The sequence below is a fragment of the Paramormyrops kingsleyae genome, chromosome 1, assembly GCF_048594095.1.
Source record: "Paramormyrops kingsleyae isolate MSU_618 chromosome 1, PKINGS_0.4, whole genome shotgun sequence".
NCBI classification, from domain to species: domain Eukaryota; kingdom Metazoa; phylum Chordata; class Actinopteri; order Osteoglossiformes; family Mormyridae; genus Paramormyrops; species Paramormyrops kingsleyae.
Genome location: NC_132797.1, coordinates 37,708,421 through 37,735,660, shown reverse-complemented (window position 1 = coordinate 37,735,660; position 27,240 = coordinate 37,708,421). Strand labels below are relative to the sequence as shown.

General features: G+C 40.2%; 2 protein-coding genes across 8 annotated transcripts; one reads left to right on the top strand and one right to left on the bottom strand.

Moving 5' to 3' along the window:
- The first annotated feature begins 10,059 nt into the window (after positions 1-10,059).
- steap3 (STEAP family member 3, metalloreductase) lies at positions 10,060-21,342 on the top strand. Of its 3 annotated transcripts, none has more exons than XM_023826629.2 (5): positions 10,060-10,121; positions 11,392-11,872; positions 12,798-13,325; positions 17,894-18,058; positions 20,455-21,342. In XM_023826629.2, exons 2-5 carry the CDS (start codon positions 11,393-11,395, stop codon positions 20,734-20,736), a joined length of 1,455 nt encoding a protein of 484 aa, XP_023682397.1. In that variant the 5' UTR covers positions 10,060-10,121; position 11,392; the 3' UTR covers positions 20,737-21,342. The 3 variants fall into 3 exon arrangements, with proteins under 3 accessions (XP_023682397.1, XP_023682396.1, XP_023682395.1); XM_023826628.2 differs by lacking the exon at positions 10,060-10,121 and adding an exon at positions 10,891-11,084; XM_023826627.1 differs by lacking the exon at positions 10,060-10,121 and having other exon boundaries at positions 11,363-11,872.
- On the bottom strand, positions 21,274-27,193 carry c1h2orf76 (chromosome 1 C2orf76 homolog). Of its 5 annotated transcripts, none has more exons than XM_023826632.2 (6): positions 27,078-27,193; positions 22,989-23,120; positions 22,821-22,871; positions 21,847-21,884; positions 21,660-21,741; positions 21,274-21,476 (listed from the first exon to the last, which is right to left on the bottom strand). In XM_023826632.2, exons 2-6 carry the CDS (start codon positions 23,116-23,118, stop codon positions 21,400-21,402), a joined length of 378 nt encoding a protein of 125 aa, XP_023682400.1. In that variant the 5' UTR covers positions 23,119-23,120; positions 27,078-27,193; the 3' UTR covers positions 21,274-21,399. The 5 variants fall into 5 exon arrangements, 4 of the variants coding, with proteins under 4 accessions (XP_023682400.1, XP_023682399.1, XP_023682398.1 ...); XM_023826631.2 differs by lacking the exon at positions 27,078-27,193 and adding an exon at positions 23,193-23,479; XR_011992600.1 differs by lacking the exon at positions 27,078-27,193 and adding an exon at positions 22,290-22,402 and having other exon boundaries at positions 21,458-21,476; positions 22,989-23,494.
- Positions 27,194-27,240: the final 47 nt, after the last annotated feature.

Genomic DNA, 27,240 nt, shown 5'->3' with positions numbered 1-27,240 from the left:
TGGCTATACCTGGGTTGTTCCTCTCTCCAAATGTAACACTCACATAGCAAAGGATAACACAGTGGTGGAGATATGAATGACTGAATGGAATTGGTGAAATGGCTGGTTCTAGTGGTGAAGATTTTGAGTCTTGTTTCAATTGAATACTACAGCCAGACCCAAATCTGATAAAGTATGGAGAATATCATCATCCAGAAATGGGCAAATGCTGCCTTATTCATTCAACATTCCATACAGAAGCAAGTCTTGTCAGCAATCAACAGATCATCACCTCAGGATTGTGACATTAATGAAGAAGTCTGTTTTTTTTTACAGCAGAGTGGCTGAAACCGTCCAGGTTTTGAATGCCTCTGCTGATGCCACTGTGAAGGCCACTGACTGGGCTAGACACTTTGAAATATTTCATCTGTTTCAGTTGGCAAAAACATCTTTCTATTCTAATAACCTAAGAGCCTTGTTAGAGAGTATTCACAAAAAAACAGACATTTTGAGCCCAAGCAGAACAGATCGTAGTTCTTAAACTTGGTAATTCTTCAAGCTTTATCATAACTGACAATGAAAAAATAAAAACATTTCAATAAACAAATGTATCTGTCAACACCTCTTTCTAACACCTATAACTCTCAACACCACTAGCTTAGTCAATAAGGCACAATGGGATCTCCATTTCTTGAGGCAGGAGTGCAAGACTTCCATCCCCATCCTCACCACATTCTGCAGGGGCACTATAGAGAGTGTTCTGAGCAGCTGCATCACTGTCTGGTTTGGGTATTGCAAGTCCAAGAACACAAGTCCCTGCAGTCGATAGTGCATGGAACAGGAAAAAAGACACTGGGAACTCCCTCCCCTGCATCAAGGACACTTTCCCCAAACACTGCACCTATAAAGCTTCCAGCAGTGTGGAGAACCAGCCTCACCCCCACACCCTTCCCATAGACTATCTATCCTGTTCCCTTCTGGCAGAAGGTACAGGACTATCCAAAGCATTTCTGCCAGGTTCAGCAACAGCTTCTTCCCCAAGGCAGTCATACTAAATACACTGCTGCCCATCTCACCCCCTACCTATTCCTGAAATACTCCCCCCTCCCCCCAACTGGCACTGGTCATATTAACTTATAAAGCCTTATGTTTATCATCAATAACCACCCCCTTAATATACAGTATATTCAATTTCTAAGCAAGCAAATACATAAGATTCAACAGAATGTCATGGCATGAAATCAATGTTTGAATATTTCTTTAAAAACACTAGTCATTCGGTTTCTCCAAAACAGTGTCCCAATGGTGTCAGGCTGAATCTTTTAGGCATATCGTCTTGAACGGTGCTTTATCAAGCAGCATTCGGCCACCAGGTGTCACTGTGATGTGATGTTTCATGGCTTGGAAAGAATATTATTTTTCTGATCTCCCAAAACTCCCTTTGTTTGCTTACTTCTCTCCAGCCAGACAAGGGCATTCAGGCATACTTTTACATTTTACTAGCAGTCTTTTCTAAAATTAGGATTCCAATGAACATTACAGAAAAACAACATATGTAATACCTCACTATGTTGCTGCAGGAAACACTGCTGCACAGGAATGATTGAATCCATTTTTTTTTTCAGAAGAAACTGTAGTCTTCTGAATGTGAACGCTAAAGTTCTCACAATATATCTCTTTGGGTGATATTATAATGAAGTGTCAGACAGGGCTTCCAAGCACATGTGCAGAAAGCAACAAAAATTTGAGACAAATCTCATATGCAAGTTTCTTATGTAAATAGACAGCCACAAAGAACTGCCAGGTATGATTTTGACATTGATTAAGCATTTACTGTAAAAAATGTAAGGCAACAAATTATGGAGAATTTCTGAGGTAAGTACATGGTTCACAGAGGTCTTCAAATCCAAATGCATCCCTACAGAAGCAACAACAAACATAGGTAGACTAAAGAGATCCAAAATAGCGTAAATCTGTCACCAATCAAGTTCAAGAATCCAAGTTTCTACAGATTTTTTTTTTAAATACCATGTACTCTGCAAACTTCAATAATGCCCAATGAGCAGGTGATCATCTGCAGATGTGTTCATGGGGTCACATCCTGAAATGGAAGTTTCCAGAAGACTAATACTCTTGGTTACTCCCTGGTGTGCTCTAGCACCCTCAACAGTGCCTTGAGGAAGACATGACAGAAAGTAATTTGGCGAGGTTTGCATTCTTTTCGTAACCTGGCCTGATTATTTTTGTGAGATCAGGGCATGCAAAAGGTAATCAGGTTACAACCCATTCTGCTTTAAATTAGGCATGATTCCCTTTGCAAGTTTTCTGTGAAGGAATAGGTAGTGATTTACAGGACCCCATGGGTTGTAGATTGTACGAGGTCACCTACATGGACAAAGTACACGGGGGGAATGGGTGAGTAGATTTCAGTGGCTGGCCTGTTGCTAGACTAATATTAATCAGCAAGGACAGAGCTGCGAGCTGATGGTGACCTTTTGACAGATATTTCTCTACAATTACTAAAGACCTCTCTGTGTTTCAACATTCAAATTTACCTTTACTGAAATCATTGATGAAAAGAAAGCAGAAAATGTATCCATTGTCACTGCAAAATCAACTGTAATACCAGTTTATGTTATGGAAGATGTTATTCATAATCCAAATGAGTAACTAATAGAATGTACATATAAACATAAAAAATAAAAATAATATAAGATTCTGCAAACTTGCATAGAAGTGGAATGTGAAACAAATTAATGTGTATGTTCAGAGTTACATATCACGAGTGACAATTAGGATTAGAAGATTCAAGCAAGAACACATTTATTGGCTTTTTCATTTCCATTTGATCCATCCAGGAATTCTAGCAATTGTAGAGATTGGAGGTGTTGACATATTAAGAATATAAATAATACAAAGGTGCAGCACACTTTCTAGGTTTCATGGTGTTATCAGTTGTGTGGAATTACAGAGAGAATGATTTGAGTAAAAGACAGTCCTTGAGCTGAAATATAGGATCTGGCAGACCAATGTAGCTCAGAATGTCCAACTCGCGTAACACAACTAATGGTTGTGCAAAAGGATAATGGTGACTGACACCTCTTTTATGGAAAGGTTATTTCTGGTGCCACCATGGCTTGTCACGATGATAACAACAAATGAAGAGAAAAAGTCTTTGCTATACCCATCTGGTATTAGCTGAACATGGTACCTTATGCAAAGGTTCAGATTTTCGATGATTTATAAATGAAGGAGAGGAGACCAAATGTAAAAGTATTTATCTGACAAACATAATGGCTACTTTGAGGCCCTTAAGATTGCCTGAAACAAGGATAATTTAGTAAGAGTTTAAATTTAATTAAACACCTTCCAAACTATGAAGATTTTATTCCTTCATTCTCTGTAAAACTTTCCCCAACCGGAGTGTCAAACAGATTAGCAGACAAGAGGATGGAACAGGAACAGATTTTACAAAACAATGGAGAGGAAGACAAGACAAGTATTTTGGCTGTTGTACAGGAGAAATAAAAAAGGAAACAAAGTTTTCATTAGGTCCATGGAAGGGCATGGGATCTGTACGTGTGTCTTAGAGCTAAACAAAAACAGAATTACACTTTTAATTATTGTTAAATAGGATAGTTAAATGAAAAGGATGAATAGGCTAGATCATAGATATAATAGAGGCACATTCTGATTTTTTACAAGAATCATTTGATCATAGGAAATAAACAATAATAACAAATATTATGATTCATCATACATTCATATCATATGGTTATACTTGTTATTATCATATAATGTTTGTTATTTATGTATAATAAAGCTGTTAAGGTATGTTAGGATGTTATAATATACTTAAAGGAATGTTCTATGTGTCACGCCCAGCTCTGTACGATCCTCGTGTGTGCCACGCCCCCTCGTTACCTAGTGTTAACTCCTGATTGTCATCACCTGTTGCCTATTCCTTTTACCTTGTCTTGTGTATTTAGTCCGAGTCTCAGTCAGTCTTCCCCAGATTAGTCATTGTAGTGTCATGTATTGTTATGCTTGTTATTGGATGTCTGCCTTCTCGTCACCATTAAAATCCCCGTTTACCCGTCTGACCGGCTCATCTAGCCTGCTTGCCTGTTCGCCAGATCCCGTAACGTGACAGAATGACTAATCTCTCAGACAACTAACCGCTCCTGGACCAGGATCCTTGGCTTGTCCAGCTGCTCGAGGTGAGATATTGGCGAGAGCAGCCCAAGGTCCAAGTGGACCCCGACTTATCTGCCCTCGCCGAACAGAGCTGGAACCTCTTACAAGAGGTTACCCCGTGCACAGAGGCGCACGCAATGGCAGAGGTGCGCGCTCTGATGCAGCAGCTCAGCGCCAGGATAAGAGAGAAGCGGCTCCAGCCTTCGTGGGGGCCTGCAGTCTCTCCACAGCCACTCTCCCCGCGGAATGTCAGGAGGGACCCCTCCTGATACAGCAGCCGCCTTTGGAGGCGTATCAATATCGGCCGGAGCGTCTGGGGCACGAAGGAATGCGCGCCGTGAGGGACGCAATTCCCCGGGTCCCTAAAGCCCTTAAAGGGGCAGTCCCAGGCTTACCTGCTCCGGACTTACCAGCTCCGGACCCGCCTGCAGCACCGCCGGCTGCTGCTGCCGCCGCATTGCCTGTGGCAACACCTGCTGCTGTTGCTGCCGCCGCTCTGCCCGCGGCCCTGCCCGAGGCCGCCGCTCTGCCCGTGGCCCTGCCCGAGGCCACCGCTCGTCCGTGGATGAGGCGGCACCATCGGCAGCCACCCCACCCATGTCATCACTGGCCACCTCCCTGACTCTCTCTCCCTTGCCCCACCATGAACAACGCCTTGTAGGACCCGGTCTTTCAGTGTCCCGTAAGGGACGGGGACATAGGCGTCGGGCCCAGGTCCCGCCCGCCCTGCCCCCTGGCTCGCCCGTTTGGCCCCTGGCTGTGGCTCGGTGGCTGCCTGCGGGTCCTGCGCCATCGGGTCGGCAGTCGCCTCTGGGTCCTCCCCCGGTTCCTCGGTGCCGGTCCTTGGCCTCTCCTCTGGCTCCGTGTCAGCCGCCTCCGGGCCCCCCTACTTCGGCGGGGCGTCGGACGGTGCCTTTGCCGGCTCCGGCTTCCCCTCCACCTGCTCCGGCTTCCCCCTTCTGCCTGCCTCCGCCGGTGTTCCCTCCTGTGCCCTCCGTGTCCCCTCCATCTCTCCCTTGTCCCGTTCCCTTGGCACCTGTGTGGTTCCCTCCTGCTCCCTTCCACCTGCGGCCCCTCCGGCCGCTGCCCGTCGCCCGCTTGGGCTCCCTCGGGCTCCCTTTTTTCCCCTGTCCGTTCCTGTCTGGTCTCCCCTGTCTGCTCCTCCTCCCTTCTTCACGCCTGTTTCTGCTCCTCGTCCCTCTGTTCCTCCTCTGTTCACTCCTGGCCCCTTTGTGTCGCCTGTGGGTGTTCCCTCCGTGTCACCCTTTTCCGTCTGCCTGTCCTCGTTTCCTGTTCTTTGTCAGGTTTTGTCTTTCTTCTGGTCCCTGTTCCTGTTCAGTGTTTCCGTTCTGTTTCGGTTCCCCGTTAGAGTCTTGCTTTTTGTCTTCCAGGTCCTGTTCCCTCGTCTCGTTCGTCGCCTCCCCTAGGGCGCGCCCGGTGTGCACGCGTTTGGGGGGGTAGGGTTCTGTCACACCCAGCTCCGTACGATCCTCGTGTGTGCCACGCCCCCTCGTTACCTAGTGTTAACTCCTGATTGTCATCACCTGTTGCCTATTCCTTTTACCTTGTATTTAGTCCGAGTCTCAGTCAGTCTTCCCCAGATTAGTTATTGTAGTGTCATGTATTGGTATGCTTGTTATTGGATGTCTGCCTTCTCGTCACCATTAAAATCCCCGTTTACCCATCTGACCAGCTCATCTAGCCCGCTTGCCTGTTCGCCTGATCCCGTAACGTGACACTATGAATGCATTATGAATATATTGTGAAGGTGTACTGGATGTTCTATGAATGCATTATAAAGGCATTATGAAGGTACAATTCATGTAATGTAACAATGCAGTTATACCAAAAAAGTTATAGCTGGATTTACAGCCAGCTTTGTTATATTCCTAGAAGTACATATACAATATTATACACAAAAGACATGTTTATTTCCATCTTAAAATACACATACAAACATACATATGAATTCAAATACTTATATAATGCACAGCTCAGATCTGCAGAATATATTAAAGTGAATGCACACAATGAAAACACTCAATAATTGGTTTTTATTATCTTTCCCCAATCGCAGTGGTTTTTTTTAAAATTAGAATTACAAAAAAAATCCTTGCCCAGCGGATAGAACAATGAAGATATTGACAAGGTTGTCAATCTAACACATGCCCCTTGGCTCATGTTTTTCCCACTAACTGGCAACAGCAGCTGTTGCCAATGTTCATAGGCATATATATGTATTTAATGATAAATTTAATTTTGAGGGGGAAAAAATTATATATTTTACCCATGCCACTGTCCAGCATATGCAACTGGAAGGTGGATGGATGGTATAATAATATATATTAAAATATATAGGCATTTATATTACTATAAATGGAAGTTTGAAAGCCTAGAACCTGAATGTCATAGTTCCTATTTATCAGAAATAGTATGTCTATAGGGGTGGAATTAATTACACCAATTATTAGTTATTGCCGTCGCCAGGAGTAATTATTAGTTACACCAATAACCTAGAGAAAAACAGTAATTTAACAGTAATTTTCTAGCTTTAAAAACATAAGCTTCAGGTTCACTCGTCTGAGCTGCAACCACTACCACACAATTTTCTTTCATTTCGTTACTAAAGCGGTACTCAGTGACCTGCACCAATCCTTATCCCCCCCCCCTCACACACACACACACACACACACACACACACACACAAAGTTTCTGGTTTATACCCATCTCATATTTAGTCAAATCTCCTTTTTCTGTTTGCCCATCAGGAAAAGAAAGAAAAAAATAGGAAGCGGTACCAATGCAGCTGCTTGCCTGGGGGATTTGACCTTCCACAAGCAGCAAAGGCGGAATGATGAGAAGGAGCTGACAGCCTGTGACCTTCAGTTTTACTCTGCTTCTTTTGTTTTTCATTTATACTTTATAGTTGGAACATTACGTGCCTTGTTACCACAGATTGACTGAACATACCAAGAGAGAAAAGTATGCCTTTTAAAAATAAAAATGGAAAGTGATCGTTGAAGACAAAACAACAGCTTGTGGAGAATGTTTCACAATGCAAACAGGAAAGCTGTACATTTTGGTGCCAGAATTCAGACAAAACAAACAAACAAAAAAAAACTTTACATGAAAATGACTAGCCAGATTTTGCTGTAGCAGGTGGATTAACTGAAGGTATTTCAAGAAATTTCTACACATTCTGGTATTTGCCCAGGTTCTGAAACCCGATGAGTGACCATTTGATTCCACAGTAATGCAGTATGATAACAAGAACAGTCAATAATTATATTTCCTTAATTTGCATAATAATTAATTGAAAGTAAAGTATCACAGTGCCTGTCACAGAAATGGGTGACATAATGGAGCAATGAGTAGTGCTGCTGCCTTACACCTCCACGGCTTTTGTCCACAGTGACATACAAGCGAAGCACTTGGCATAGTATAAGAATACAACTATCAAGGAGCCAACTGGTTCTTGGTAAACTGTTACAAATTTATTGTGATTGTCCGTTAATAGAAGTGGCAGATTTGGCAGTGTCCCCCTGCAGTAATGGGCCTGGGGCCGGTTGCCCCCCCCCCACATGCATAAGAAGAAGAGCTATACAACACCATTCAAAACACACCACAAACATAAGAGAAATATTTAATAGAAAAGACAAAGTGCATTACTAAGAGCAGTCTACCTATGGTCACACAAATTTTCTCTGGGTACTACGGCAGTACAAATCCTTTTTCTAACATATCAAATAAACTAATAATAAATATCAACTGGGGGAATTTGGGAGCCAGGGGTAGGAGCGAGGCAAGAAATCATAGGCTCCCAGACAAGAGCTGACCCTGGGGCACAAACCCCCAGACTGATTTTCCAGGGGTAGATTCACATAAACAGCTTCTTTGTGTTTGTTTTCACCCAGTTCCTGCTAAACATGGAAATTAAATCTTATTATAACTTTCTGTTCAGTGTGGAAACCAGAGTACATCTCACGCAAACCAACTCTGAACACAAAGGTGGAATGAAGCAGCAGGGAAACACAGTTATGAGGTACAGAAATTATTTACCTACTGAAGCACCTGGAGCAAATTCTAATAGGAGGGAAAGTTAGTTAAAGAGGTCCTAAAATATCATGAAATTAATTGGATTATTTTGGATTGGCACAGCACCCCTTCTGTGCACTAACCTTTATGCTCCATACCTTTGTATTTTATCTAAAACAATGTATTAAGTGGAGCAAATTTGCTGTCATTAAGATTTTTATCAAACCTAGCAATCATTTAATGAAACCACGGAGGATAACTGACATTCACAATAATTTACAATGGCCTTTGATTAATTTAACTAGAACATGTTACATGTCATTAGATTTCGCGTCTTACCGTCAATTTAATTTTGATGTCTGTGTTCGATTTCTCCCGCGTTTTCCGGATCACATAAATCATAGGACCACATGTATATTTTCTACCATTAAAACTGTTACAGTGAACATTGCAACACTATGCCACGTGCAAACAGACAAACATCTGCAACGATACAAACAGTGGTAAAATTCTACGCAGTAAAAGCATTTTTTGTAGTGGCTGTCATGGTGAAGAGTGATGTCTTGAGGCTCCTTATTCGCAGCTCCTTATTCGGATTTTCCGGTCCACCTTAAATGCTTCGCAGCCCAATGCAAAGACGCTATTGCGCCTGTAGGGGGGCAATTTTAATACCTTAAACCTCTCTGGGCCAGGCAAATATCAACTTCTCAGTACACATCAGGTATCCTACTATACAGAAAACGTCACATTGTCCTGGCCCAGACTGATTTAATGCTTTAAAAATCAGATGGAAACAAGGCACGTCATACTATAGCGCACAATGGTGTTAATGGGAAGCCAGGATTCCATGCACATTTTAATGCCTTAAACCTCTCTGGGCCAGGCAAATATCAACTTCTCAGTACACATCAGGTATCCTACTATACAGAAAACGTCACATTGTCCTGGCCCAGACTGATTTAATGCTTTAAAAATCAGATGGAAACAAGGCACGTCATACTATAGCGCACAATGGTGTTAATGGGAAGCCAGGATTCCATGCACATTTTAATGCCTTAAACCTCTCTGGGCCAGGCAAATATTAACTTCTCAGTACACATCAGGTATCCTACTATTAAATTGAATTTTACATTCGCATTTCATGCTGCAGTTTAATTGACCTTAAATGCACTACCATGTCGTCAACAACAACAACAACATGAAATGCGAATGTAAAATTCAATTTAATAGAACAATTGAATAGTCAAATGAAATCTCCATTGTGCACTATAATACGCATTACTTCCATCTCATTTTTAAAGCATTAAATCAGTCTGGGCCAGGACAATGTGACGTTTTCTGTATAGTAGGATACCTGATGTGTACTGAGAAGTTGATATTTGCCTGGCCCAGAGAGGTTTAAGGCATTAAAATGGGCATGGAAACCTGGCTTCCCATTAACACCATTGTGCGCTATAGTATAACGTGCCTTGTTTCCATCTGATTTTTAAAGTATTAAATCAGTCTGGGCCAGGACAATGTGACGTTTTCTGTATAGTAGGATACCTGATGTGTACTGAGAAGTTGATATTTGCCTGGCCCAGAGAGGTTTAAGGCATTAACATGGGCATGGAAACCAGGCTTCCCATTAACACCATTGTGTGCTATAGTATGACGTGCCTTGTTTCCATCTGATTTTTAAAGCATTAAATCAGTCTGGCCCAGGACAATGTCACTTTTTCTGTATAGTAGGATATCTGATGTGTACTGAGAAGTTGATATTTGCCTGGCCCAGAGAGGTTTAAGGTATTAAGATTGCCCCCCTACAGGCGCAATAGCGTCATTGCATTGGGCTGCGAAGCATTTAAGGTGGACCGGAAAATCCGAATAAGGAGCTGCGAATAAGGAGCCAACTTCAGCCTCGTTGAGAGGTGTGTGTGCACGTGTACATGCTTGCAGAAAATCGTTCTTCGTTTTACCATGTGTTTACTGTAATCCTCGTAATAATCCCCATTGATCCAAAGTGTATCGGTAATATGATTACATTTTTTTCCCTGTAACTGTAAAAATAGATTTGTGTTGTTTTTTGTATTGCGAATACGTAACCTAGTCTCATGCATTCAGTCACTCCCCAAGCCTGGTGATAAACCCATTCGGGACGTGAGTGATACAAGCTGTAGAAATAACGGCATGATACATTTGTGGCATGTAATGCACAGAAGACACGTGTGTGGCCTATTTTTGTAAGGAGAATCTTTCATTATTCTCCTTACTGTAATGTATAATGATATCAGTAAGTCGAAGTATATACCTTCCGGTGCATCCGGGAGTAATTTCAAAATTAAAGCCCTTTTAAAACTATTAGAAATCGTTGGTCCGAATTTATAATCATGCGCTTTCACGAATTCGTAATCAATACGACAAAACAATAACACAAAAATGTGTTTCGAAACTGGTCGGAAATGATAACCGCGTTTCGATACTTCTACGAGTGGTTTTTGTATTGTTTTTACGTACTTAAGCTATACAAATTCAGCACACAGTTGTAACATATACAGTTCGAGTTCAATTGTTATTTACATTAGAGATATTTCATTCTTCCAGTTGTATGAACAATGCCAATTGTATGAACCTTCCTGAAATGAAGGCTTTTATGTAACCTATTTTTGAAAGCCTTTAAACAGGAAGTGGGTGGTTCTCCTAGGGGTGGGTGGTTCTCCTAGCTGTACTGCTTATCTTCCTGCCGCATATGTTAAATGTTCTTCGAGGTTTCCAGTTTTAACTTCCCAGTGCACAATTAGCAGCGTTGAGCTGTTGGACGTTTTCTCCTTATTTTTTATTTTTTTTATTTATAAAAAAAAAATAAAAAATCAAAACGAAATAATTCTTCCAAGGTAACACGTTTGGGTATTTGATATTTTCTTCAAGGGCATTCATTTGACAAGATCATTAGCAAAACACTGAAATAAAAAACAGCTATAGTTCTTGACTACAAGTTAGTTATCTATAATATTGTTAGTCACTTTACATATTTAAAAGTAACATACAGCAGTATCATTGTATGAAAGTTTTTTGTGTGTATGTTATAATATTTTAAAAATATTTTTGTTTTATAGAGCTCAGTTAAAATTCCTGAATAGGATCTAATCAAAAAGCACAGTGATGTTCTGTAATGTTATTTATCCCTTCTTATTCTGTCAGGATGCCAAAAGGGGAGATGAGAAAACCCCTACTGGGAGACTTGAGGGGGCCCAACCAACCGCTCTGTGATCTGGGCAGCCGTACAGTGGGTATTCTGGGCTCAGGAGACTTTTCACGCTCACTGGCATGGCGGTTGGTAGCTTCAGGTGTGCGTGTGGTTGTGGGAAGCCGCAATCCCAAGCGCAGCACCGGACTCTTTCCAGAGGAGGTGGAGGTTACCTCTCACCAGGAGGCAAGTGCACAGGCCCATGTTATATTCATAGCCCTCTTCCCTGAGCATTACTCTACACTGGTCTCCCTGAAGGGGGTCCTTGCAGGCAAGGTGCTGGTAGATGTCAGCAACAGTTTGAAGCTGAACCATGATAGGCCTTCAAATGCCGAGCTGTTGGCCACCGTCTTACCAGAGAGCACAGTGGTCAAGGGCTTTAATGTAGTATCTGCCTGGGCCTTGCTCAACAGACCACATGACGGCAACAAACAGGTAAGAGCATCCTACTTTTGCACTCCTTTAAGTCAAAATGAAAATCAAATTATAGCTTATATTGCTGAATTGGAATAAACAAATTAATGTTGCTACGTTTTGTTAATCATGTCTAGGATAGGGACTGCTAAGGTTTGGCTGATAGTAGATGTTATATAAAATACTACTGAACCTGTTGGAAGCTCAGGTCTTTATTTAAAATTTGAAACTATGATTTAAGTATCATGTTAAACAGAACATCAGTTGCAAAGTATCAGTATTAGAAATACAGTAAAACTGGTCTAAGTCGCCGGCTTGTAACTCGTCAATGTGCACAAGTCGATGCTCAAGCAAAAGTACCGATTTTTCCTAATGATGTTTCCTTTAAAATTCCTTGTGTAAATCGCCGCTTGTAAGTCGTCAAATTCCCTTAGTCGTCACCTAAATCCCGGTCCCGAACAACACAAATGAATGGATTTTCCTACCTGTAAGTCGACACCCCAATCGCTGCATTCCTGCCGCCTGCTCCACCACGGCAATGTAGAAACGGGGAATCCCCACCTATCGCACTAGTCGTTCCCTGGTCTTAAGTCTCGCGTGTATAGTGCGGTGTAGTAGAGGTATGGTGTTATATTTACTAGTCGGCAAAACAGCGAGATAGACATAAGTCGCCGAAGTGTCGACTTTATAAGTCGGCAAAACGGCGAGTTATATTTACTAGTCGACAAAACGGCGAGATAGACATAAGTCGCCAAAGTGTCGACTTAGGTGTATCTCGTCAATTCTCTAAGTCGTCACTTCTAAGCTGGTCCCGCGAGTGTCGACTTAGACCGGTTTTACTGTATATCTGGGCAAATACCAATCACTTTTTTCAGTGTTGAACTTGTTGTTTCCTCTGCCATATTAGTTTTCTGATGGAAGAGTTACAGCCTGTCCTTCTGTTTAGGTCTTGATCTGCAGTGACAGTTGTGAGGCCAAAAACACAGTGATAATTTTGGCCCGAACGATGGGCTTCATTCCTGTGGATATGGGCTGCCTTTCATCCGCCCGGGATATTGAGAATGCGCCCCTCCGCCTCTTCCCCTCGTGGAGTACCCCTGTCCTCTGCTGGATTGGGCTCTTCTCTTTCTTTTACACTTACAACTTTGTCCGCAGTGTTCTGTTGCCTTATGTCGTCAAAGGCCAAAATGTCTTCTATAAGCTGCCAGTGGAAACTGTCAATAAGACATTTCCTTCAGTGTCCCTGGTGATGCTGGGCTTAGTATATCTTCCAGGCCTCCTGGCTTCTGTCCAGCAGCTGCGACGGGGCACCAAGTACCAGCAGTTCCCTGGCTGGCTAGATCGCTGGCTGTGTATGCGCAAACAACTTGGATTGCTCAGCTTCTTCTCTGCAGCCTTGCATGCTGTGTATAGTTTGTGCCTACCCATGCGCAGGTCTGCTCGTTATGAGCTGCTTAATGCTGCCTTCAAGCAGGTGAGAATTCCCTTTTGATTTCACTGTTGATAACTAGAAAGTGAAGCATTTAATGGTTATAGAATAAGAATGCATTTCTCTTGCTTGACCGTCATCTTAGTTAAAATTACATTTAACAGTGACCTTGAACTAGTGATAAGTGAGGTGTAACAGTTCATATTTCATTTAACTTAAAGAACCAAAGCCGAATCTTTAAGAAAAAGAATCACAGATTGGATCACATGATCAGTGATCATATCAGAGCCCAGGTGGTTGGAGATCATGGAAGAGGTTCATGATAAATATTACATACAGTACTCATTTGGTAAATATGTGTGCCATAGTAACTAATGTGAACCTACTAAACATGATGTTATGAATCATTTGGGGCAATTTTACATCGTAATTTGCAATACTTTACTTGACAGGGCACAAATACTTAACTGTTACTACTGAAGTACAAATTTTGGAAAAATCATGAGCAAATATAGTTGCTACTTGAGATAAAAGATGGGTTACGATTCATTAATGATGAACAAACATGAGATCGGTATTTTACTTGTGTTATTCATTACTTGTTCATTCAATAGTTCATTCAGTAGGTTTACAGAAGTAACAGAAATAGTAAGAAATATAGTAACTGCTTAAGATAAAACATTAATTAATGATGAATTAACATGAGATGAGTATATAACTAAGATTTAGTTTGAGTTTAATTAATACATAAGTATAACACTATATTATTTATGCTCCATCAGGTAAAGTGTTACCTCTTATTATTCCAGAGATCTTTTCAGGACAGAGTTCTTCAAGGCACCATATCACAAACTTTCTTCATAATGAAAATAGGGTCCTGACTGCGGTTCAGTTGAAGGTTCTCAGACCTGGTTTAGATGTGGTAATTTTTCTTGTAGTAGAATGCATTGAGTAATTTATCAATATAGCTAATGTATGGACTGTTGAGTGCCAGGATAAGTAGAAGAAGCATAACAATGAGCAAGCAAATCAAATAGTATAATCCTGTCATAATAATACACACACACATACAGCCTGTCATCAAGAGCCATAAATTCTTCTTTATTCTTTATTTAAGGGTCATAAAGAAAAATGATTTAGCCAATAATTTAAAGTTGGTCTTCCACTCAAAGTTTTTTTTTTCTTTTAAAGCCAGCAGGTTGTTCCTCCAGGATGCCTGACTGGAAGTGTTGTTGATGTTCTCTATTTTGTTTACTTTTTCTCCTACTGCTTTTTATCCTCATGTTGACTAAGCTTATGCTAGATGCCTATTAACAGCAGCCTTCCAGCCAGAAGTCGTCCCAGCTTTCACACACTCCCACACGATGTTGCAAAGGGGTTTGGGCTGATTCCCTGCTGTATGCTGCAGTGTCTGAGATTTTAATTAGCACCTTACCTGAAGATCGTTCTTGGCAAACTTTCATTATCAAATAAGGTTTTGTTTTCACATAAAAATCACTTGGTGCGAGGATACTCTAAATTATTTAATAGTTGTATGCGTTTATAGATATGGCCATATGAAGTGGTGTGTAGTTCCATGGGTTAGGAATTTATGTCCATGTCGGAAAGGTTGTGGGTTCAGATCCTATGGTTGGCAGAGTAACCTTATCACTGTTGGTCTTTTGACTCTAAACTGTTCTAGAGATGCTAACACTGTTCTTCCCTCACCTGTATACTGCTTTGAAGCAAACTATATACTAAATAAATAGATATACTTCATTCCATTAAAATGAATCAAAATGAACATTAACATTTCTTGATATTTCACTAATAATAAGAATAAAAGTAAAGCAAATCACTAGATTGTTATGAGCTTTATCTTTCTTTCTCTTGCATAGTATGTCATATAATGCAGAACACCAAATGTAATTAATTTTGGGTTTTCTTTGCGCAGCTTATTGAGGTGTAACCTCCAAGTAGTGATGCACTAATAAGGAAATTTCTGGCCGATACTGATAGGGAATTATTTCGAAAACTGACACAGATTCTGGTTGTTTGGGAGGTTCTGCTTAAATACGTTTAAAGGGAGACTCCACCCAAATAAATTTAATTAATACTTTTGGGATGTATTTTTGATAAGAAAACACTGTGGCATACAGACCTAGAGCACTATGTTAACTGTGTACATCTTAAATATTAAATAATTCAATAATTCAATTGAAAATGGTAGATTACCTAGATGCAAATAACATTATAAAGGATAGCCAACATGGATTTAGGAGAGGTAGATCCTGCTTAACGAATCTGCTTGAGTTCTTTGAGGAAGCTACAAGTGAAATTGATCACAAAAAGGCCTATGATGTGATTTACTTAGATTTCCAGAAAGCCTTTGATGTTGTCCCCCACAAACGGCTCTTGTTAAAGCTTAAAGCTGCAGGAATTTTAGGAACTGTGGCAGCTTGGATCAAAAACTGGCTAACTGATAGGAAGCAGCGAGTAGTTATTAGAGGCACTATGTCACAGTGGGCCTCCGTTTATAGTGGGGTACCGCAGGGTTCAATTTTAGGACCACTATTGTTCCTAATTTACATTAATGATATTGACACGAATACATACAGTAAACTGGTTAAATTTGCAGACGACACTAAGGTGGGCGGGGTAGCAGATACTAATCAAGCAGCAGAGAGGCTTCAACGGGATCTGGATTTAATTAGCGAATGGGCTGATACTTGGCAGATGAAATTTAACACAGATAAATGTAAGGTAATCCATGCAGGGAGCAGAAATATACAGTACAGATATTTTATGGGTTCCACTGAAATAAAGGTAGCTGATTACGAGAAAGATCTCGGTATGTATGTTGATGCTTCCATGTCCCACTCTCGCCAATGTGGGGAAGCAATAAAAAAGGCGAACAGAATGTTGGGTTATATCTCTAGGTGTGTGGAGTTTAAGTCAAGGGAGGTGATGTTACACTTATATAATTCCTTGGTAAGACCCCACCTAGAATACTGTGTGCAGGTTTGGTCACCATACCTCAAGAAGGACATTGCTGCCTTAGAAAAGGTGCAACGAAGAGCTACGAGAATGATTCCTGGTCTTAGAGGAATGTCTTACGAGGAGAGGTTAGCGGAACTGAATCTGTTCAGCCTTGAGCAAAGGAGACTAAGGGGGGATATGATTCAGGTCTATAAGATTCTAACGGGTCTGGATGCTGTTCAGCCAAATGACTATTTCAATATTAGTCTAAATACTAGAACTCGTGGCCATAAGTGGAAATTAGCGGGAGAACATTTTAAAACAAATTTGAGGAAGCACTTCTTTACACAGCGTGTAGTCAGAGTATGGAATAGTCTTCCTGCTATTGTAGTGGAAGCTAAAACCATGGGTTCCTTTAAATCAGAGCTAGATAAGATTTTAACAACTCTGAGATATTAGCTAAGTTCTCCCCAAACGAGCTTGATGGGCCGAATGGCCTCCTCTCGTTTGTAAATTTCTTATGTTCTTATGTTCTTATTTATCATTTATTACGGAGAAGGGCTGATCATCAAATGTAATAAACTCTGTAATTTTCCAAGTAATATCTTTTGATTTTATACTATCTGCACTGATTTTTCTTTTGCTATCAAATGCTTCCACTACTGACAGACTAGCTTTATCCTGCAATACTGCAGCCTTTTTTATTGGAACGGATTTATTTTTCAGGAACTTTTCATACTCTTCACTGTCTCGCCTTCAGGTGACCAATCAAATTTGTTATGTTAACGTTTATTAGTTGATCCTCCTCATGAAATGTGAAATATCATGAAAATGTTTGCAAAATGCATTTCTAACATTGTTTCCACTGTTAAAATAATTCCACACAGCAGACATTTTTCTAACTGTTAAGAATGCGGGTGTGAAAGAAATATGGGTCACCATTTTAAAGGGAATTATCGGTGGCAAATATAGCCTAATTTTTAACCAATGGCCAATGGTCGATTGTTGCTCTGTCAGCCAATATCGATAGTTGACTAATGCAGATACAGATGTAGCTATTCTAAGTTTATGTCTACTTCAGTTCTACCAAGATAAATGTAAGGGTGACCATCACCAGGGGCTTTTGACAAGAAATCCAGGAAGAATTTTTGCAAAGTTGCTACCAAAGATTTATGTAGTGTGTCTTATTCAGTTGTGATAGGCTATAAGTTTGGAAAACTTAGGAAGATCTGAATCTGTCACTATTCTCCAATAGCGACACTTCCTTTGCCTTTCTCTATGTATCGGTTACCGTTTCTTTTCTTGGCCAGCAGGGAACACAAGATCTTCCCATCCCATGTGGTTTTGAAACAGCATGATTACTGCAGAGTACATTTTTTTTTACTCATTAAGAGACAAAATACATCCAAATGTCCTGTCTCCTCCTGAGTTTCATGTTTTCCTGTCTGATTTTCACTTTGAAAAGCAATGTATTGTATCTGTCAGGAAGTTTGGAAAGACGGGGATGTATATCATTTTGTAACCATAATATATGTTTAAGTCTCATGTTAGCTTTTACAAATACGCTACATTTTATACAGAGTCTGCCCTGACAAGGGTCATTCCAGTTGCTGGGCATACAGGTGAATAGCTGCACAATTATGTGTCATTGACAGGTGAAGGAGGGGAAGGAGAATTCCTGGGTAGAAGAGGAAGTGTGGAGGATGGAGCTGTATGTCTCTCTAGGCATCCTGGCACTGGGTTTGCTTTCCCTGCTGGCAGTCACCTCCCTGCCCTCTCTTGGAAACTCACTCAACTGGAGAGAGTTCAGCTTCATCCAGGTATGCTTGGGAAATCAACAAGCCGATGTTCCCAAACCAATTTCAGCATTGGTCCATTGTCAACAGTGAACCTTTGAACCATAACAGGATACAATTTGAACCTGCGGGTATGGTGGGTATTTGCGTAGTGGACACTTACCCAAGGAGATCATTTATATAAATGGGTAAAAAGGGAAGTTACTGAGTGTGAGGAATATACTTGCAGAATCTTTCACTAGCATGGGTTCAACAAAAGGACTTTATTGTTCAGCATAGTAATTCACATGATACAGTGCAGTCAAACATCAGGTAGTGAAAGGCAGATAAATACAACATGAAGACAGGTCTATACCCTCCTATATACCCTGTAAGGCCCTCCCCAACAAGATCCTGTGTTGAGTGAATTCCCTTATAAAAGGTGATTGCCTCAGTGGTAATAACCCTAAGAGGGGGCAGCTTGATGATTTTTAAAGAAATGTTACCTTAATTCAGTTTTACCTCAAGTCTTTAAGCAACTCTTTTCTTGAAAAACAACTAAACACAACTGGGGTATAAAGTGCAAACTAGTTTACAGTCACAGCTGCCAGAGAAAACTCGTCACACTGATTATCATTTCAAGTAAAAGGAATTTTAATTATACACAAGAAGCTGGCTCCCTAATTTACTCCCAACCTTGTACTATACGTAAATTTAAGGCAAAACAGCTTAAAATTATTGTGTTATGTTCATTTATTTGCCAAACAAGTGCTGGGTTGTTAGCAACCTGAACATGGTAACGTGATAATATTTTTACATCAACATTTTAAGTCCTGCGTTTGCACATGGCGCCTGATGGCATTTTTACCCTTAGTAAACAACTGTTTCCTGAATGTCTCATGTACACAAAGGTTAAATTAGTAGAGAACAATCAAACATAAAACAATTATCACTAAAGCTGACTGGCTTAAATTAATAAAAATAAAACTATTTCAGTAAGGAAAAAAAATAGGGATCCTGCAGCTACTGCTGCTTGGACCCCTAATAATAGGAACTTTCTGTAAACAATCTCTGACCCTGAAACAGGTAGCTGATTCACTTATAGCTCAACAGCAGAATCAATGTTTTTTTCTCACTTCGAATGTAGTATTTTCCTTGGGTTTCACGTGTTTGGTGTTTGTGGACGTACACACATTCACCTTGGGCCACTTCTGATTGGTAAGCATGACTGGCATGCAAGGAGCATGGCACTTCTGATTGGTCAGAATGACTGTCGCACAAGGAGGTTGGCATGAATTTGTAAAACTATTCTCCTGACAATTATAAACCCTGGGTCAGACGTGCTGTATAAGGCATATCCTAAATCTCAGCCTTTGCAGTTTTGCTAACAGTGCCATTTAAAATCATTATTTCGATTTGAAATTGATAAATTGTTCAGCCCTACCATATATGGTATAATAATCAGACAAACCCAAGAGAAAGGAAAACTGAGACAATAACAACCATGGCTTTCTCACCTCACCTCAGTTTGTACCATGAAGGACATGCTGCTGCTTCTAGTCACAGGTGACATCTTTGAAGTCTAATTACTACAAAAAGTATAATCCTGCTCACGTTCAGGGTTTGCTCTTCAAACCTTCATACTTTTCCAATCTAGGTCATGGAGTCACTCGTTAGAGTGGTACCCCCTCAAAGGGCACACACTCCCACCAAGTACGCAAATTAGAGACAGCAATTCAGCTAACTGCATGTCTTTGGACTGTGAGAATATTCTTCACTCTGAATCACCCAGTGTGTGCATGTTTCTATGTTCTAAGCCAGGGTTATTCAACTCACGGTCCTCGAGGTCCGAGCACTGCTGGTTTTCCAGCCTTCCTTTACCTGTCAGTCAGGTGTGAAGCCTCTGACCAATCAGAATCAGTAATTATTAAACTAGCTACCTGGGGGAACTGAAAACACAGCCTGGATTTGGAATCGAAGTCCAGAGTTTAAGAACCCTGTTCTAAGCTCACCCTCAGCTCAACCCTGCACTATGCACAATGTAACTATGGAACATGGGTGGACAAATGCTTTTCTAATTCTCATTTAAATGTAGAACCTTATCCTCACCCAAACAAGAGCACAAGTATATTGAAGTTTTAAAAAGTGTGCCATATAAAACAAGTGTCAAAATAAATATTTTCAATATAAAGTGAATATTTGTACTCTTGTAAGCTACAGAACAAGGTGTCACAAGTACATGAAAATGTTGACTGGTGATATTGTTGTATTATGTTGATAAAGACGTGTTTGACTTCATTATCTCATACTGATTTCTATACATTAACTGAATATATTCCTTTGAAAAATATAGGAACTGTTTTCTCTCCATCTATGTTTTAGTTTTTATGAATAGTTTGAGTAGTAATGCTGATTCATTTTCTTTGTTCTATGTCTTTCAGTCCAAACTAGGATGCGTAGCCCTTACAGTTGCCATCCTGCACACCTTGATGTTTGGCTGGGGTCGCGCCTTCGACAAAACCCAGTACAGGTTCTACCTCCCACCCACCTTTGTGCTGGTGCTTATTCTTCCTTGTGTTGTGTTGGTGGCCCGCCTCAGCCTAGCACTGCCCTATGTCTCTCACCGCCTGGAAAGGATTCGTAGGGGCTGGGAGGTGGGCCCCTGGGTGCACTTTCAGCAACAGGAGTGCCACTCCAGCCTAGAAGGTGTGAGCACTGTGTGACACTTGCCCTTTTAAACCAGGATGTAGAATCACCAGCATTTATACATACACGTTTTTGGAAATTTAAAGTTACATATGGTATTATAGGGTAATTTTTATAGCAAGCCCTGCACAGCCATTCTGTTAAACCAGCTTTGTCTTTCTCCTTTGGTGTCTGATTTTCTTTATGCCCAAAATGAAAGTGCCTTTGTCAGACACCTATTCTGCTGTCTGTTTTACTGCCAGGGTTATTGTCTTTGAAACCTAGTCAAAACAACAACCAAAATTATGAAAAGCTGTTGTGATATGTAGTTAGATGGTATTACTCCTTTCTAAAAGTTGCACTATACAACTTTACATGAACCGCCAATTGAATATAAGATGAAATGTAGTTATCAATTTTGTTACATTCAATTTTCATGCATTAAATATGACTTGTGGTTTACGGAATTGTGACATGGACAACTCTGCAGTGCTTCTACTTAAAAAAACTACCTCCTTTGTTTCACTATCCAAATCCACACCGTCTTTAAAGGCAATAATAAACCAACAGACGGAGATGATTAAATATTTTTACTGTACATGAAAAAGTCTGGAAAAAATATATGTTCAAAAATAATCTCCGAATGCACCAGTGTCTTCGTTTTTCATGACTTCAGACATGGTTTACATGAGTGCAGTCTCTCACCAAGACGTTTTAGGGTTGGCTTTAAACCTTTCATAATCCTCATTGCGAAAGAAGGCCAGCTCTGTCTCATGGCCTGCAATTAGGACGGGAAATAAGAAAATTAGTGGTAGACTGCACTGGTTTACTCATTTTACAATTTCTCAGTGTGCATGAATTTATTCATTTATAAATGGCACATGCTAAAAATGCACACACAAAGACAAATGCAATAAGTAATATACCAAAGCTTGTATAAAAGGTGTGAATGAAGCCCCACCTACTCCTGATGATTTGAGGGTGGTTCCCTGCCTCAGTATTAGCTTGTCATCATCATCCAAACTCATCACCAATTCATTTGTCTGAAAAAGAAAATGGTAATATGGCATATACTGCAAAACATGAGCTTAAGATATTGTCTGGATAAAATAGGAAAACATTTCCTGGTAAAAGAAATAGCATTTTACCTTTGCACCATGTGCTTGGTGAATGATCTTCAGTGTGTCTACAAGAGCAATGTATCATGTGAATGCATCTGACATAAAACAAAATGGTAACACTCAACTTGACAGGGCACAAATATAGCACTATGCTATTATGCACACATTAATTAACCACAAACTAAGTCTTAGTTATATACTGATCTCGTGTCATCATTACTGAATCATGACAAATGGTTTATCTCAAGCAGTTAATATATTTGTTACTATATCTTAATTCTATAAAACTATGTGAATTCTATGTGAACTACTGAAGGAACATGTCATAAATAAGTGAAATACTGATCTCATGTTTGCTCATAATTTATGAATCATGACAACTTTTATCCCAAGCAGTTACTGTATTTGTTACTATATCGGTTAATTCTGTAAACCTTTGTGAACTACCGAAGGAATTACTGAAAAATTACCACAACTAAACCAGGACTGAGAATCTTCAACTGAACCACAGTCAGATCCTTATTTTCATTATGAAGAAAGTTTGAGATATGGTGCCATGACAAAGTCTGTCCTGCAAAGATCTCTGGAAGAATAAGAGGTAAAACTTTACTTGATGGAGAACAAATAATATAGTACTGTTTTATACTTACATATTAATTAAACTCAAACTAAATCTTAGGTATATACTCGTGTAATGTTAATTCATCATTAATGAATCGTGATGCATGTTTTATCTTAAGCAGCTACTTTCTTTACTACATCTTAATTCTGTAAACTTCTATGAACTACTGAATGATCTACTGAAGGAACAAGCCTTGAATAACACAATACCGATTTCATATTTGTTCATTTTCAAGTAGCGACTATATTTGTTCATGATTTGTTCATAATTTCTGTACTTCAGTAGTAACTGATTCAGTACTAAATATTTGTGCTCCGTCAAGTAGATAGTTACCAATAACAAAATGCAACACAAAGAACAACAATAATGGCAGTATTACCGTATCCAAATTTCTTGAAGGGGGGAGGGAGTCCATCTTTGGAAGAAACAACTAAAGGATACAGTATAGCAAAACCGGTGTAAATAACACTTGTCTAGCTGTTAAGAAGGTGTGTTTGTTAAAGCATGTCATGACATGCGCATGACCCCAAGAATATTAAGAGCTTACCTTTCCTCACGTGCGCAATGAATTCCTCCACTGTCTGATTGAGATCTACGCCTCGGAAAACTACAGGTTTGAAATTGCGATGCTCGAAAGATCGCACCAAACGTACGGTTAGCACAGCTTCGCTTGACATGCCTACGAAAGGGGAATATACTATAATGACATTTCGAGTTTCTGTAACAATCCAATATAACTGATCGTCATTACCTTGATACTTTTATACACAGGCTGTACCCGGAAGAACTATCCAAAATACCATAGATAAAATGATTCAACTTCCTTTCACGTGTTACGGTACCGGCGACAGCGTTAAAGCAACGGAGTCGACCAAAGTCATTCATTTTTTATGGGAGCGCGTCACAGCACGAATGTAATAAATAGCAGACGTTGTGAAAAATCAATAGGCAGTGTCCGACGCAATTTAAGATGCGACGCCGAATTGTTATGCGAAGTTCTGAACCACGCGGGTTCTATATAGTAGCGGGGTTCCCGGTTATTTATGACGTTTCCCTGTTTCCATGCGGGGTCATAAAAAACGAGGCCAGCTGCAGGGTGTCTGAAATTATTGGTGTTCCAGGTGAACTACAGGTTTTGCGGCCTCTTTAATTTAAAAAGTTTGCAAGACCTAGAATTCTGAACGACTTTGTCGCTGTGCTCTTTACGTCGTTGAAAATGGAAATAGTCATATTAGCGTAGCATGTGGAGAGTATGAATTTATTGTAAAGAAAAAATCTTAGGAAAACCAGGAGGTAGCAACACCCCAGGATACAAGTTCCTACATAACTGTTCGATTTGTCGTATTTACAGTACAAAAAAAATCTTTTTGGAATGGGGGAGGGGGGTGTTGGAAATTTTTGTCCACAAATTATTAACACTGACTTCTAAACGTGTACAGTGGTCTATTTCCAGTGAGCAATGGTAAATTTATCTAGTGGGTCCTCTTGCCACAGTACAGCCCCATGCTTTTGCAGGTGATTGAATATTCCTCAGATTTTGCCTGATGGTGCTAAATGCATTACATAAAGAAAATGAGGAGCTATAGTGAGGAGCCATACATGGAGAACTGCTGTGACAAGTTCATGCATGAGTGTCTTGCATGTCACTGTATGATTATGTGCACTTCCGTATTGTCCTCTATCAGAGTGTAGCTGACCCATTCCAAGATGACGAGGGTCTATCCACCGGTGCGGTGGTTGTGAACGATTACAAAGAAAAATGGTTATTTGCGAAGACATCCCTAAGAACTCTGCCATTGGTCTGAAAGGTGTAGAGGTTGCTTTTCGTCTTGCTCAATGTAGTACAGGAGGATGAGACTCTCACCTGACTGACAATATTGTGTAGTACTACACAGGTCATAGTAATGGCTCTCTGGGGTGACTGAACCCACACAGACACTGGAAGTGGGCCTTGAGTATGTCTATAGTCATCTTCGTCCTGGCTCTGGTCCTGCTATGGGCCAGCTGCTGGGTCAGGGTAAGCTACCATCAGGGTACACAGGAAGGTGGTGCCCTCTGACCCCAAGGAGACCATCCAATGATCATATTACAGGGGGATATACACATATCAGCCATAACATTAAAAACTCTAACAGGTGAAGTAAATAACATTGATTATATTGATAATCAGTGTCAAGAATGCCACTATATCTTAGGCAAGTGAACAGTCAGTTCTTGAAGTTGATGTTTTAGTATACAGTATTCAGTATACCTGTCAAAAGTGGTCCAAGGAAGGTCAACTGCTGAACAATTCAATCATTCATTCTATTAATGTAGATTTTTAGAATAAGCGTTATAGACTGAGAGATGAAGAAGAAACTTTAACGTGCTATGGTTGCTGCAAGTCAGCTGAAAGTCATGACAGTGACAACTTAACAGCGTGTATCTTGCGCCACCTAATGGGGTAACGTTAAATTACTTTTTTAGGAGAGAATTCACATCCATGTGGAACTCACGTTTTCTTAATATCAGTTTCTTTCTCTCTTAATTAGACACAAAAGCGCAAATAACACAGAGAGAACATGAAAACTTGAATACACACAGTCAGAGTAACAATCAAATTCTATAACCCAGGAGGTGTGATTCCACAGTGCTACATACTGTGTGATTGTGCTGCCTTGCAATTGAATTAAATTTATATACACTATATGACAAAAGTATTGGGACACCTGCCCATTACACCTACAGGAAAGGGTCTTCCCCAAACTGTTCCCACAAAGTTGGAACCATATAACTGTCCAAAATGTCCTGGTATGCTGAAGCATTAAAAGTTCCCTTCATTTGAACTAAGTGGCCTAGCCCAGCCCCTGAAACACAACCCTATACCATTATCCCTCCTCTACCAAACTTTACAGTTGGCACAATTCAGTCAGGAAGGTAACATTCTCATGGCATCCACCAAACCCAGACTCCTCCTTGATACTGCCAGGTAGAAAAGTGTGATTCGTCACTCCACAGTACACGTTTCTACTGCTACAGAGTCCAGTGGCGGCATGCTTTACACAACTCCACTGGACACTTGGCATTGCACTTGGTGATGGGAGGCTTGCATGCAGCTGCTCAGCCACAGAAGCCATTCAATGCAGCTGCTCAGCCATTCAATGAAGCTCCCAGTGCACAGTTTTTGTAGTGGGGTTAATGCCAGAGGAAGTCTGGAACTCTGCAGATTCAACACATCATTGGCTACTTTTACGCACTATGCGCATCAGCACTTGGTGACCCCACTGTTACTCTAAGTGGTCTGCCACTTCATGGCTGAGTTTCTATCATTTGTAAACACTTTTACTTTGCAATAATACCACTTACAGTTGACCATGGAATATCTAGCAGGGAAGACATTTCACAAACTGACTCATTGCAAAGATGGCATAATACGACAATTCCATGCTTGAATTCACTGTGCTCTTCACAGCTACCCATTCTTTCACAAATGTTTGTAAACCTGACTGCAGGGCTAGGTGCTTGATTTTATACACCTGTAGCAATGGGTCTAAATGAAACACCTGAATTCAGTGATGAAGACGTGTGTGCCAATACTTTTGTACATATAATGTATATACACCAATGAGCCAAGACTCATGTGAAACAAATAAAGTTGACTCTATCATACAAATAGCACATGTCAAGGTCTGGGATATACTAGACAATAAGCCAACATTTAGTACTTGTAGTTGATGCAGAACAAACTGGTAAGGGTCAGACTGTTGTGGCTAGATGACTTGGTCAGAAACATCTTCAAAACAGCAAGGCTTGAGGAGTGCTAACTGCAGTCACAAACGAGTCAGCGCTAATTACACTCCTATCTGAGAGCTGATTCTTTCTTTTTTTTTATTGTTAATTAATGCAAGACAATAATAGGATGATCTCTTCACCACAGCTAGTGCTCAACCACGAGTGTTTGGAATGGTTTGCGTTTTGTATAGGTTATTTATTTTATTTTATTATTTTATTTTATTTTATATGAACATCACAGTAGCATTAGAATTGTAACATACCTTAATGCACAAGGACTAGATGCATTGTGTTTAAAGTTTGTAGCAAAAAACTAATTTAAAATATAGATAAAATAAATGACTTACAATATAAATACAATGCAAATAAACCGTTCAATATATGTGTGTGTGATAGTGTGTGTTGTTTTTACAGTAATATTTTTATAGCAAGCATAATGTGAAATCATGGTATTCTGTATGTTATAAGGTTTAGTATAACTACATTGAATAATGTAAGTAATTACGTGCACAAATACCAATCATGGGTCAAAGAATTGCTAAATTTGCCTTAACTATAAAAGCCAGAATCGGTACTAAATAAAGAACAGTTTGGGAGCCAAAAAAACCTGTTCTTATTGCTGAGCTGAGCCAAATGATCTGGATCACTGAAAAGAGCCGGAATTCCTATCACTACTAATAAGTGCGTAACGCTAACCCTAGTTTTGTCCTAAACGCGGCTGCAATCGTATGCGCACAAGCCCAACTAGGTCATTGTTTCTATATCCCGGATGTTACTTGCACTTATTTGCAATTAACGTGCTCGCTTCTACGGTAACCACCAGTACAAAACTTACAGTTTAACTGTCACTGTATCGTATGCTTACTTGTTAGTCGTTATTTAACGCTCTCCTTTGTGAAAAGACTTTTGTTTTTCTTTCCATAAATAGGCATACCTTTGTGCGTTAAAAGGCTGAGATATTTCAGTATTATTTATTTGAACCCATGCCCCACTTGGACGGACCAACTTCCGCCTATATCTCCTCTTAC